General features: G+C 40.9%; 1 protein-coding gene across 1 annotated transcript; it reads left to right on the top strand.

The window, feature by feature from the left end:
- The first annotated feature begins 8,950 nt into the window (after window positions 1-8,950).
- LOC585517 lies at window positions 8,951-12,985 on the top strand. Its single transcript, XM_003731367.3, has 4 exons — window positions 8,951-9,499; window positions 10,557-10,681; window positions 11,269-11,387; window positions 12,204-12,985. The coding sequence occupies exons 1-4, from the start codon at window positions 9,020-9,022 to the stop codon at window positions 12,338-12,340; spliced, it is 861 nt and encodes a 286-aa protein (XP_003731415.2). The 5' UTR covers window positions 8,951-9,019; the 3' UTR covers window positions 12,341-12,985.
- The last annotated feature ends 931 nt before the right edge of the window (window positions 12,986-13,916 follow it).

A 13,916-nucleotide genomic window follows, 5' to 3' on the forward strand; every position in this document is an offset into this window, starting at 1 on the left:
TCTTCAACTGCTTAAAAGTAAGGCTACAAATGCTTTGTTATTGTAGAGCTTTAGTGTGAACAGGCTACTTAGTAATTCACATTTATAGATTGGTGCACATCATTATGCTTGATCATCCTCTCCTATCTGTTTGTTTTCATTCCTCTGTGTCATCCTTTATTTGCTACCTATGATATTTGAATATTCATTATTTCCTTTTATGTAGAGCTTTAGTGTGAACAGGCTACTTAGTAATTCACATTTATAGATTGGTGCACATCATTATGCTTGATCATCCTCTCCTATCTGTTTGTTTTCATTCCTCTGTGTCATCCTTTATTTGCTACCTATGATATTTGAATATTCATTATTTCCTTTTATTATATAAATGATCATGTAAATCCCTATATATGCAAACTAAACCCTGGAGGTTTAAAGTTGTAAAGCCCATGGCAGTTCAACACACGCAATCATGAAATAAAGGTGTCTTCATCGAAGTGTCTCTGTAAGTTAAGAACCACGCCCTGTGCCTACCCGCTCAGGCCACTCTACATTCAGGGGCGTCGCTAAAGGGGGGGGGGGGGGTGTGGGGTTGAAGTTGGTGGTATTTTTTTTATGTCGGTCGGCCAGCAATTTGTTCCCCTTAGAACTGTGACTTTTTATCGGACAAAGAAACATTTTTGAAAATTCAGACAATGATTTAGAGTCGGTTCAATGAATCGTCTTCTTTTTCTAATAATTTAATGAAACGTCGAAGCTCCCGCGCTTCGCGCGAGAGGGGAGAAACTGAATTCAGACAATTACGGTTAAGAGTAGAGAACGGTATACAACAAATTGTTTTCTTTCTATAATAATTTAATGAAACGTCTAAGCCTCCACGCTTCGTGTGGGATGGGGAAACTGAATTCAGACAAGGATTAAGAGTCGAGAACGGTACAACAAATCGTCTTCTTTCATAATAATTTAATGGAACGTCTAAGCTACTGCGCTTCGCGCGGGATGCCTTTCACCCATCCCCTCCCCCACCTAGGGAGCGCTTTGCGCACTCTTTAAGTGATTCGCTTGCTCAATACCGCCCCTCCCTGAAATAAGATCCTAGCTACGCGCCTGCATTAAAATATATAGCTATGATGCTTACTAAGTTGACGAAATAATTTGTATATTGATGTCGTCGACGACAATGATAATTCCGCATAACAATTTAGCCTTTGGCCCCGGGTTTATAGGGTTAAATTTGTAGATATTGGAACATTTAATTTTGTCGATAATTAATTGGTGGCTTGTTTTGTCGGGAATCTTTGACCTCTACCCCCCCCCCCCCCCCCCCCCCCCCCCCCCACTGAAAAAGGACTAGCGACGCCACTGACGACACATCAGGCCTATACTTGCGTTTTGTGAGAGGCTCAAGTATCCGGGCCAGCTATTTACAGTTGAGTAACTTTTGAAGAAAAACAAAAACGAGTACTCGCTCTCCAATCGTATTGGTTATTGGGGAATTTCGAATGTCATCAAATATGTTTTTTTCCTTTTAACATAATAATTGTTTTGCGACTCAATTCAGGCCTGACTAAATATAAACTTTTTCGTGAGGCAACAGACAAGTAATTTAGTCATATACCTGATTAACATTTGAAGATTTCCTACACTAGTGCCTGGCCGTGCGTGTTCCATATTTGAACACTAAGTTGCACCTGAAATTGCAAAATGTGCATTATAAGCTCCAAACGCTTTCTTTCATACAAATACACCAACAAAAAATCCCCAAAGCTTGAATGCATACTATTTCACAAGATGTAATTAAACAATATGAATTATATTAATGATACACTGACATGTACATGCAAATGCATGATAATTTTTGCGCTTCTTGCTTCCAGCAAGATAGTTTCCTCCTACATTTAATTTTGTTGCTGTTATGAGTTTATGAGTTTATATTCATATTTTTGTTATCAAACAGGAATAAATAAATTAATATATAAATACATTTGTACAATGATAATTGTAAAATGATGATAGAAGAACCAATGCAAATCGCAACTGATCTTCCCTAATTCCTTTTCTTTTCTTCCTCTTTGTTTTCTGTCCCTTTCTCTCCTCTTTTCCTTTCACTTCCCTTACTCTCTCTCTCTCTCTCTCTCTCTCTCTCTCTCTCTCTCTCTCTCTCATTTAAGTTTGCTGAGGGTGGCAGGGGCCCTTCGCCCCCTCCCCCCGATCCACGCGATTTTGGTGGGATTAATCGCAACTGATCTCTGCTTCTTTTCACCCTTTTCTTTTCTTCTTCCTCTATTGTGTTCCATTTTAGCTCTCCTCTGTTTCAACTGATATCCCTTCTTTTCTTTTCCTCTTTTGTTTCTTACCCTTTCCTTCCTTCTCTCTTGTTTTGGCGGGGGGGGGGGGTGAGGCAACAGCATGGGCGGCAAGGCCCTTCCGCCCCCCCCCCATCTCCTTCTTTTCCCCTTTTTCTTTTCTTCTCCTTTCCTCTTCTCTCTTCTTTCCTTTCCCTTCTTTTCCTTCCTTCTCTCTCTCTCTCTCTTTTTGTTTGCCAGGGGAGGGCAGGCGAAGGCCTTTCGCCCCCGATCCACACCGCGTGGTGGGAAAAATCACAATTGATCTCCCGTACCTTTCTTTTCTTTCCCTTTCCCTTCTCTTCCTGTCTCTGTCTTTTAAGTTTGCTGTAGAAGGGGGGGGGGGGACAAGGGCCATTCCCCCCCCCCCCCCCCCGATCCCCAACTTGTTGGCGGGAAAACTGCAACTGATATCCCCCTTCTTTTCTTTCTTTCCCTTTATCTCCTCTTTTCCCTTTTTTCTTTCCCTTCTCTTCCTTCTCTCTTTCTTTTTGCTTGGGGGGGGGGGGGGGGCAACAGCCTTGGAAGCAAAGCCCTTTCGGCGGCTCCCCGATCTCCTTCTTTCCCCTTTTCTTTTTTTCTTCCTTTCCCTTTGTCTCTTCTTTCCCTTTCCCTTATTTTTCCTTCCTTCTTTCTCTCTCTCTCTCTCTTTCTCTATCTCTCTTTTACTGAGGGGAGGGGGGGGGGGGTGGCGAAGGCCTTTCGCCCCCGATCTCCTTCTTTTCCCCCTTTTCTTTTCTTCTTCCTCTTCTTCCTTTCCCTTACTCTCCGCTTTACCTTCTCTCTCTCTCTGACTCTCTCTCTATCGCTCTCTCTCTCTCTTCATTTTTTTGTTGGCGGTTTGGGGTCAAGACCCTCTCGCCCCAAAATCGGGAACGAACTTTTACAAAGATTACATGAACATAAAGAGAGCTGAGAGAGGAACTGTAATTTGTTTTTGTGTGCTGGCCTTTCCTTTGTGAATGATCACATCTGACACATCAGTCACCGAAAATCATTTCTGAATGTCTGAATTGGTTCTTTATAGTAAACTTTACTTGAAATCTGGTCATCTGTAAAGTATTATCGGCATTATCGTGATCCAAGTCCCCAGGGACTCGACCTTTATGTCTAGACGTTGCATAATGCAATTCGTATTGGTATTTTATTCCATCTCAGAGTGATTATAGACGTTATTTTTTAAGGATAATAAAGATAAAGCTGTCTGGGTTTTTAAAGATAATGCTTCAAAACAAATCGAACAATCTGTTTATTTCTTTATTCATGGTTTGGATCTACTGTTTATCTTTTTTCATTGCCAACCATCGAAAACGATTATATTATGCATTTCACAGACGAAGTGAGCACATTTTTTTTTTTTTTTGATCCTCAAAAAAATTTCAATTTGCACCCCCCCCCCTTGAGCGCCAGGGGGGGGGGGCCCAACCCCCCAAAAAAGTAAAAATCACGTGATTTTACATGATTTTTTTCTCAAGGGGGGGGGGGGGGGGGGCCGGGCCCCCCGGGCCCCCCCCCCCCCTGGATCCGCCACTGGGCTAGGCCACGAACTTTTCGAAGCGTGACCAGATTCCAAGTATGCTTAAATGGGGGCATTAATGTATGTAGAAAAAAACAGGATTAAGATCCCATGTAACGCTTCGAAATTTAAAAGAAGAATAAGAAAAATAAAGTTGAGATTCAACCTTTATGTCTAGACGTTGCATAATGCAATTCGATTTGGTATTTTATTCCATCTCAGAGTGATTATAGAAGTTATTTTTTAAGGGTATTAAAGATAAGGCTGTCCGGGTTTTTAAAGATAATGCGTCAAAACAAATCGAACAAGCTGTTTATTTCTTTATTCATGGTCTGTTTCTACTGTTTATCTATTTTCATTGCCAACCCTCGAAAACGAATTTAGTATGCATTTCACAGAGGAAGTTTGCATAGGATAACTATATATATGTATGTATACATATATATATATATATATATATATATATATATATATATATATATATATATATACAAATTATTTATTGGGCTTATTTTGCTTTCTAATGGATCCGTACAATATGGCACAGCTTTAGGGGCCTCGAAGAGCCCCTACCAGGGGTTCCAGGGCGGAGCCCCAGGATGCTCTCGAGTTTATTTGACTTTAAAGAGCAAGTGTCTCTAAGATATAAAGAGAGGTTATTTCTTCAATGAAGTGAAAGGACTCATGAAAATAAAATAGCCCTTTCATTTCATTTTAGAAATAAACTCTAATCCATCCCTTGATATTTAAATTGCACTGCTCCTACTTCGTGCTTTGTTCACACACTCCCTGATCTATAAAGGGTGTTTTCTCTATTTGATCATCAACAGAAGCAAAATGCTAGGCCTCGAACTTTTCGAAGCGTGACCAGATTCAAAGTATGCTTAAATGGGGGCATTGATGTATGTAGAAAAAAAGGATGAAGATCCCATGTAACGCTTCGAAATGTAAAGAAGAATGAGAAAACTAAAGTTGAGATCCGACCGTTATGTCTAGACGTTGCTTAATGCATTTCGTATTGGTATTATCTCCCGTCTGACAGTGATTATAGACGTTATTTATATGGATAATAAAGATAAAGCTGTCCGGGTCTTTGAATATAATGCTTCAAAACGAATCGAACGAGCTGTTTATTTCTTTATTCATGGTCTGTTTTTACTGTTTATCTATTTTCCTTGCCAATCCTCGAAAACGAATGTATTATGCATTTCACAGAGGAAAGTTTGCATATTGATGAAACATAATGGGCGCAGGCCAAGATTTAAACCCACTCAAGTGTGAATTTGGCGTATCTTCACTCATCTTCTTCAACTAGGAAATGGACTAAGTTCATTGTAGCCTTAGGACAGGATGGTGAAATAAAATTGATAAAAGAACATCATAATCAGATTATCCGACCCCGGAACCCCATGAATTCATCAACTTTTATCATACTGGTCCTTTTCCTTTTGAAACTACGCTTGACCTTTAACTCGGATGGCGGCCATTTTTTATTTGGCCAATATGGCCAGCATGACAGTCCCAAGGAGACCTGCAATATTGATACAAGCAACATCATAATCAGATTCTCTGACCCAGAAAACCTCCTTACTACATAGTTTTTTAAAATCATTTTAGCTCTTTTCCTTTTGGAACTACTATTGATCTGTAACTATCAGATGGCGGCCATTTTGGATTTGACCAATATTACCAGTATGACCCGAGGAGATCTCAAATCGATGAAAGAATATCATGATCAGATTCTCTGACCCCGAAAACCCCATAAATATATAAACTTTTATCATACTAGCTCATTTTCTTTCGTAACTACACTTGACCTGTAACTATCAGATGGCGGCCATTTTGGATTTGACTAATATGACCAGTATGGCAGCCCCAAGGAGATCTTAAATTGATGAAAGAATATCATAATCAGATTCTCTGACCCCCAAACCCCATTATCATACAACCACTTTTCCTTTTGGAACTACGCTTGACCTTTAACTCAGATGGCGGCCATTTTGGATTTGCCCAATATGGCATACCCAGAGGGTGCCCTTCTTGGCGTCCGGAAGAAATCGTAAAAGTATGGTATAATCTACCATTGGGCCAAATTTGGTGCTTTTAGAAGAATCTGCACCAAACAACCCATATTTAGCCCTAACAGCCTCCACTATATTGACATATGTGTGGACTAGAGTACGGACATTCGGTGCGGCAGGCGGACTATTGGTGCGAGACCTCCTCCGCACGGATTGTCCGTCAGACATTTGAGGCGCGCACGGACATTCTGCGCGGATAAAATCCGCACCGATCGTCCGCTCTCGATCTATCTCTAATAGTCGGACGATCGGTGCGGGTTACATTCTACGCGGTCACACCGGCCCGGCCCCCTCTATTCAATAACGTTTCCCAAGCCTTCTGGAATGACCCCAAATCTCCCGATTACAGTTTTTCCCTTATTCGTCGTTACTGTCACTTAGCGCCATTTCCTTGTCTTTCCCCCTTTCTCACCCGACTTTTCTCTTCCCCTTCCCACCCCCCCCCCCGCACCCACTCAGTGTTATCTAGGGTATGCGCATGTATGTTCCCTCTCTTAGTTTGAAAGCACCCCTTTATCTTCGGTGTGTAGAGTCAGTGCGGGCCGGATTTGTGTGTATTAAGGCCCGGTCACACAGGGAGGACGCATGGGGAACGCACGGCCAGCGCATGGGAAATTTGCAATTTTGGCCAGTGCGTTGTCGTGCGCCCAACTTTTGACACCAAATGCATAGCGTGTTGCTAGCGCGCTGGACGCATACAGGGCGCACACAGGGCGCACACAGGGCGCACACAGAGCGCACATGATAACAACTTCCACGAATGCACAGCGTGTTGCTAGCGCGCTGGACGAATGGTCCACGCATGCACCGCGTTCTACGACGCACGGCCAGCGCATTGGAAATCGGAAAAGAACGTGTGCCTAACTTTTGTCATAATTTGGGAAAAGCTAGCGAGCTGACACAAAATGCACGGCGTGTAGCTAGCGCGCTGTGCGTATACAGGGCGTGTGCTCCACGCATGTCTGGCGCTGGTCTAGCGCGCTCCACGCATGTCTGGCGTGCCTTTGGCGTGTATATCCATGCGTCGAGCTCGGCGCACGTTTTTGAGCATGCTCAAAAAATCCCGACGCACACAGCGAATGACGACGCATGCATAGCGCTGGTCCAGCGTTGGTCCAGCGCGCTCGACGAACGAGTAACGAATGATGACGCACGCCTAGCGAACGACAACGCACTGGCCCAAATTGCAAATTTCCAATGCGCTGGCCGTGCGTTCCCCATGCGTCCTCCCTGTGTGACCGGGCCTTTAAGGCCCGGTCACACAGAGGGGACGCATGGGGGACGCACGGCCGGCGCATGGAAAATTTGCAATTTGGGCCAGTGCGTTGTCGTGCGCCCAACTTTTGTCGAAGCTATACAGCTAGCTGACACCAAATGCATAGCGCGCTGGACGCATACGGGGCGTATACAGGGCGCACACAGGGCGCACACAGGGCGCACACAGAGCGCACATGAAAACAACTTCCACGAATGCACAGCGTGTTGCTAGCGCGCTGGACGAATGGTCCACGCATGCACCGCGTTCTACGACGCACGGCCAGCGCATTGGAAATCGGAAAAGAACGTGTGCCTAACTTTTGTCATAATTTTGGAAAAGCTAGCGAGCTGACACAAAATGCACGGCGTGTAGCTAGCGCGCTGTGCGTATACAGGGCGTGTGCTCCGCGTTTGTCTGGCGCTGGTCTAGCGCGCTCCACGCATGTCTGGCGCTGGTCTAGCGCGCTCCGGCGCATGTCTGGCGTGCCTTTGGCGTGTATATTCATGCGTCGAGCTCGGCGCACGTTTTTGAGCATGCTCAAAAAATCCCGACGCACACAGCGAATGACGACGCATGCATAGCGCTGGTCCAGCGTTGGTCCAGCGCGCTCGACGAACGAGTAACGAATGATGACGCACGCCTAGCGAACGACAACGCACTGGCCCAAATTGCAAATTTCCAATGCGCTGGCCGTGCGTTCCCCATGCGTCCTCCCTGTGTGACCGGGCCTTTACGGGCCGGACTTTGTTGCGTGAAAAGTAACCCTTTATCGGAATTTTTGGGAACACAAAATCGGTCCCTCCGACCCCGGAGTGGGAGTAAAGTGGGGGGGGGGGGGGGGGGATCTTCTTCTTTTTTCTTTCTCTCTCTCTCTCTCTCTCTTCTTTCTTTTCTCTTCTCTTTTCTTTTCTCTTCTCCTTTCTTTTCTCTTCTCCATTTTTTTCTTCGATCTTCTCCTTTCTTTTTTTTCTCTTTTTTTTTGCGCCGCCAATAGGGGGGGGGGGGGGGGGGCGGCCGTTTCGCCCCCCCCCCCCTGGATCCGCCACTGCTATAGAGAGGTGGAGATGTGTGACGTCATCAAAAATCTATTTTTAGAATTTCTCAATTTTTTTCTTCATTTTCCGAAAGAGCATAAAAAATAATCCGAATTTAGAAAATATGACCATCTGAATAAGTAGATGCCCTATGGGAACTCTGTGTTATAGTGCTCTGGCTCATTAGGAACCAGACCACTGTAACACTGAGTTCACATAGGATATAGTTTATTCAGATGGTCATATCTCAGCCAGTACCTAATATATTCAATTGGTTTTCAACATTCGGACATTATTTTTTATGCTCTTTTGGAAAATGAAGAAAAAAATTGAGAAATTCTCAAAATAGATTTTTATGATTTCACAGCTTCGGTACTCTATGCTTCTCTGAGGCGCAAATAGTAGGGCGGGACGGAGGGGACGGACAATAATTTGTCCCCGAATTTGTCCAAAAAGTTGTGAAGTAAAATATAACAAACATGAATTCTTTTCAAAACTTTGTTTTGTGGCGCATTTGGTTGTATTCCCGAAAGGTGCATATACGGTCTGGTATCATAATAAAAAGGTTATCATTACAGTTTTTTGTGATTAATACCAATAAGACAAAGTCTGAAACTTGTCTACATATTTTATTTAAAACGGGATTGCCATAATTATACATGTGGCTTTCTAGTTTTTATTATGTTGTGTGTCAGCCGGAGTCAGTTGTGTGCTGATAGCAAGACTAGATTTATCTACGGTTATCACGTGGCATATCTTGGGATTACGCAATTTTGTGTGTGATTCGTAAACAATGATCATCATAAATGCCTGTTCACGATCGCCGTACTCGTAATTTAGTTGGACTATTCTGGCTTTTACTAGCTGTAGTCGTGGTAGAAATCTGCCTGTTCAGTGTCTGTTTCATGTGGACTCTAACACCAGCCAAGTTCCAAGCGCAACTGCCACCAAAACAACTTGAGCAAACATTGGCCGATTCCATTACACGTAGTGACAACATGCATCGGACAGTGGTCGCATCGCTCGCCTTGGTTCTAGGCGCCTTGATCAGCCAGGGTACCGCTCAGGCCCCGATCCCGCTTCGACCGCCCGGCTTCTTCTACAGCACTGGGTCATGTGATGCTCCTATACAACTCGAATCCTTTCTAGACCTTATATGCCCCGACTCGAAAGCTGCTTGGCGTACATATCAGAAAGTTGCAGATTATTATGGACCAGACACAGTGAGATTTTCAGCTTTGATGTTTCCCTTGCCTTATCATCGAGCTGCAATGGCTGCTGCACAGGTGACAATCATGATTCTCATATTTGGGCTAGAAATCTAGGCCTAGATCTAGGCCTATAGTCATACTCATATTCATACTCATATTCATGATCAGTAGTTCTACTCTAGTCATACTCGTAGCATATTCATACCATAGATTATGTTTATACTCTGGCTGGGTGTTGAATTGGAATTTTAAAGAAAAAATGTAATGATGCATAAATTTAAAACCTATATTTTATTTAGCGTACTGAGCTGAGCTGAATCAGATTATTCTTTAATATTAACTCTAATTTTGCACAGAATGCAGTAGACCTAGTCATGGTAGTGAAAAGCAAGATCAGTTGAAATGCACAGCTACATCTAGCATGTTTAGACTGAAAGCTTTAGTATCTGAGTGGCCTCCTGGCCTGGGAAGGTTGACAAATATCAGTTTTATCAAACAATGACCCATGCCAGACGGTTATTTCTGTCTATAATATAAGCTACATTGTACATGCTTTTAACATTAACCTTGAATAAAATCTGTATTATTTATAACAACAAAGTAAAGGCCTAGTGACAGATTTCCTTCCTCTGTGTAACATAATTCAAAATCAAACACATTATAAAATTATTCTAAGAACAATCAAAGTCAAATAATCATCATTTCTACAATTTAAAAATGGTCAAAACAATTTAGTTTTAGTGGCTCAGTTGTTTATCAAATACTGTAAAATTAAGATACAATAATAATTAGCATGATTAAGATGGTTGTATAACAAGTTAGAATGTGATTTAACTGGGAAATCAGTCATAAACAGATTTTTGACTAGTCATTGTACTAATAAATGTTATTTCGCATAAATTAGGGCATAGAACAATTGAATTTCTTGAAAAATATGATAACTAATAACAATATAACAAATATCTGTTTTTTTCTCACTGTATGAAGTTTATAATTGTATATTATTTCATACAGATGTATAAATATGAATATTTAGATTCAAACATACAAGTAGATGGTTCTTGCTCTGACAAGTGACTGATCATTTATAATTTTCTGGGATTTAATTTATATGAAAATTCTTTCTTTTTAGGGAGCCTTTGTAGCAGACATGCTGGACTCAAACAAGACGTACAGCTGGTTGAACACAGCCTTCGATAAGCAGGCAGCACTCTCTGATGCTAACATCTCTGAACAACCTGATAGCTATATTTTAAAGTAAGAAATGATTGTGATTCCTAACATGTTACACCCACTTCCCCTCCTCCTTCTTTGATCATCTTATATTCCAATACTGGGTTGTCATGATACATGTTCATGGCACAAAGTCTTATAATCTAAGTACGTTTTATATTAATGTATTGATTGAATTCATCTGCAACTTAAAACCATAATTTAAAGGTCCAAAGAGATCATATAAATTAATGTTAATCATACAACAGTTATCATGCATAAACTTCTGAATATCTACCTGTACATGTACAATGTACAGTGCATGCCAAAAGATAACATATAAAACATGTTGGTACACATTACAATCTTAAAAAAGTTAACTACATATATGCAAGTGGTATACATACAGTTAAAGATAATTAAGCAGAGAAGGTGTACTTTGTACAGAAGGGATTATAATTATCAGGACTTAGGTGGTTAAACCTGACAACAGCTCTAAATCAGTTAAGTAAGAAAGACTTTAAAACCTGACATTGCAAGATAACTTGATCTCAACAAAAATAATTGAAAATGATTTTATAACCTGATCTTATTTTTTTTATTTTTTTTAAAAATCCTGGTCTCTCTTTCAGAGTTCTTTCTGAGTGGGCGTCAGATGTTGGCTATTCAAAGGCTCAATTCATGATGCACCTGTCTCGTAGTGATCCAACGCAATCTCTAGCTAGGGTGGAGTTCAAATATGGTGCAACACGTGAGTTATTCCAAGTCTCTTGGATAGAAGGTTTGTGAGTGTGTGAGAGAGAGAGTGAGAGAGAGGGTGAAAGAAAGAAAGAAATGAAGAGAGAAAGATGGAAAGGGAAAGTGATACAGTCTTGTAGTGATCATGCAAATCTCTAGCCAGGGTGGAGTTTCAAGTATGGAGCAAAGTGCAAGAAATTTCAAGTCTCTTGGATAGAACATGAGAGAAAGAGAGAGAGAGTTAGAGATAGGAAGGAAAAGTGATACTGTCTAATAGTAATCCAACACAATCTTTAGCCAGGGATGAGTTCTAGTATGAGAGAGAGAGAGAGAGAGAGAGAGAGAGAGAGCGAGTGAGAGAGTAAGAGAGAGAGAGAGTGGAAGAGAGAGAAATACATGTATATAACTGTATCGTAATGATCCTACTCAATCTCTAGCTAAGCTAGGGTGGAGTTAAGATACGATGCAACTTGTGAGTAATTTCTACTAAACCTCCATATTCCCTCTGAATCATAATTTCAAGATCTGTGAACTACATGAACCTGACGTACATGTAAATCAACTGCAATTTTTGCAATTTGAAATTACCTGACTGTACAAGTTATTCAGTTGATATCAAATTCGCCAAATATAGTATTGTGAATGACCGGATAGATAGAGCAGTAAGCACACTATGAACAAACTTGGAAAAATACCTATTACATTCAGTAAAGTAACACTTTTATTTGATTCATGTACAGTATGCAGTTATAAAAGAAAGCATCATCCACTACTCAGGTTTCAACGCAGTCATCTTTTCATACTTCCTCTCGGTTTAAATCCCTTACAGGTGGTGTGTTCCAGACCCCACAGACCTTCATCAATGGTGCTGTCGTCTCTTCCGAACCTAGATGGACGCTCAGTGACTGGAAGCAAGTCATAGATCCTCTTCTGGCTAAAAACAAATATTTCTTCAGACAACACTGAGCATTATCCCAAGAATCACTTGAAGGGTAGTATACACCTAGATTGTTTTTGAAAATATTGTTTGCATTAATGATTTGATTATTTATTTATTTATGATTTTTCATGCGTAGTGTGTATTGATAATATAATGCTCACTCAGATAGGATGCAGTAGACTGGTGCTTTTATTACATCCTGTTTGTAAATGGCAACTGCACGCAGCAAAGGTCATACATGCATGTTCATCAAGCATGTTCATCAAGTTCATCATGTTCCTCAAGATACATTACCGGTATGTGAAGCATATCACACTTACATCATTGAAATAAAAATGCCAAAGTTTACCGTGTCAGATCTGTATGAGGTTTTGGAATTCGGAATGAAAGGTACCGCGCTAATGTGTGCTTATTAATCAAGCAAAATAAATTGGGATGTAAAACTTAAACTTTCTTTTTAACAAGGGACCACATCTGGCCAATTAGCAGTTTTCTTTTGTGTAGGTCTGGGATCGAACAAGCTAGATCTGGCATATTCAACATATGTAATGAATTGAAGTCTGGTGCATGCTTACAGGTAAAGACCAGTTTTGGAAACGTCCCCCTCCCCAAAACATCAAATGGAAGCTCTTATTACCAATCATGTGAAAGAATATTTAGACTAATACGTGATCATACAAATTTTGCTGAGAAACAGCCTACCAATTGATATATTTGGTAAAGTATTATATCTATTTGGACCTGATAGATATAACGCACGTGTCGTGCATAGTCCCAGATACATCTTTCTGTGTACAGTTCTTGTAACTTCACCAAGACTGGGCCAAGTTTCTTATCATTTTGATGATTCCAGAACCTTGCAGTACACACCAATACTTATATGCTAGCTGATCAACCTTTTCTGATCGATTCCACAACGTTTCTTTTACAATGCGATCGCATGACCATAACTGGTCTTATCTGTAAGTACTCATGTGTAAAGGATTTCAGACAGGGGTAAGCTAAATTGTGAATTTGATGATCAGCCCAATGCTTCCCTTCATTTAACCCATTACGTACTGGAAGCAGGTAGCCCCTCTGTTCAACCCATGCGAATCATAACATTCAGTAGCCAGTGGGTTAAAAGCCAAATTTTTACAAGCCATTTCATTTCAAAATGAAACAAAAAACTAGTGGCACTAAAATATGTGCCTGGAACAAAGATGGGTCAATGGTTATTGGTGAAAATGTGGTAGTTTGACTTATCTGTTTATTTTTGTATTTGAAATGTATAATTTAGGCACTTTAAGTCTTCCCATAATAATCACTAATATATGATTCCTACAGGCGAATCACTCTCATTCAATCTGTATATAGTTTCTAGAGCCACTGTGCAGCTGGTTAGACAATAGATTGTTTTTCTTTTTCTTATATATTTATACAACTTGTATATCAAATTCTGATTTTTGTTTTGTTTTGTTGTTGTTGTAGGTGTTACTTGAAATTATGTTTATTTTTATGCGCAGTATAGCTAGATAGAATGTTTAGTAAAGTATCTTCTTGTACCAAAGAGAAGAGAGAAATTGGCAATATAAAATGTACATGTACACTGTATTAGATGAG

The sequence above is a fragment of the Strongylocentrotus purpuratus genome, unplaced genomic scaffold (assembly GCF_000002235.5).
Source record: "Strongylocentrotus purpuratus isolate Spur 01 unplaced genomic scaffold, Spur_5.0 spur5_scaffold_2, whole genome shotgun sequence".
Classification (NCBI taxonomy): domain Eukaryota; kingdom Metazoa; phylum Echinodermata; class Echinoidea; order Camarodonta; family Strongylocentrotidae; genus Strongylocentrotus; species Strongylocentrotus purpuratus.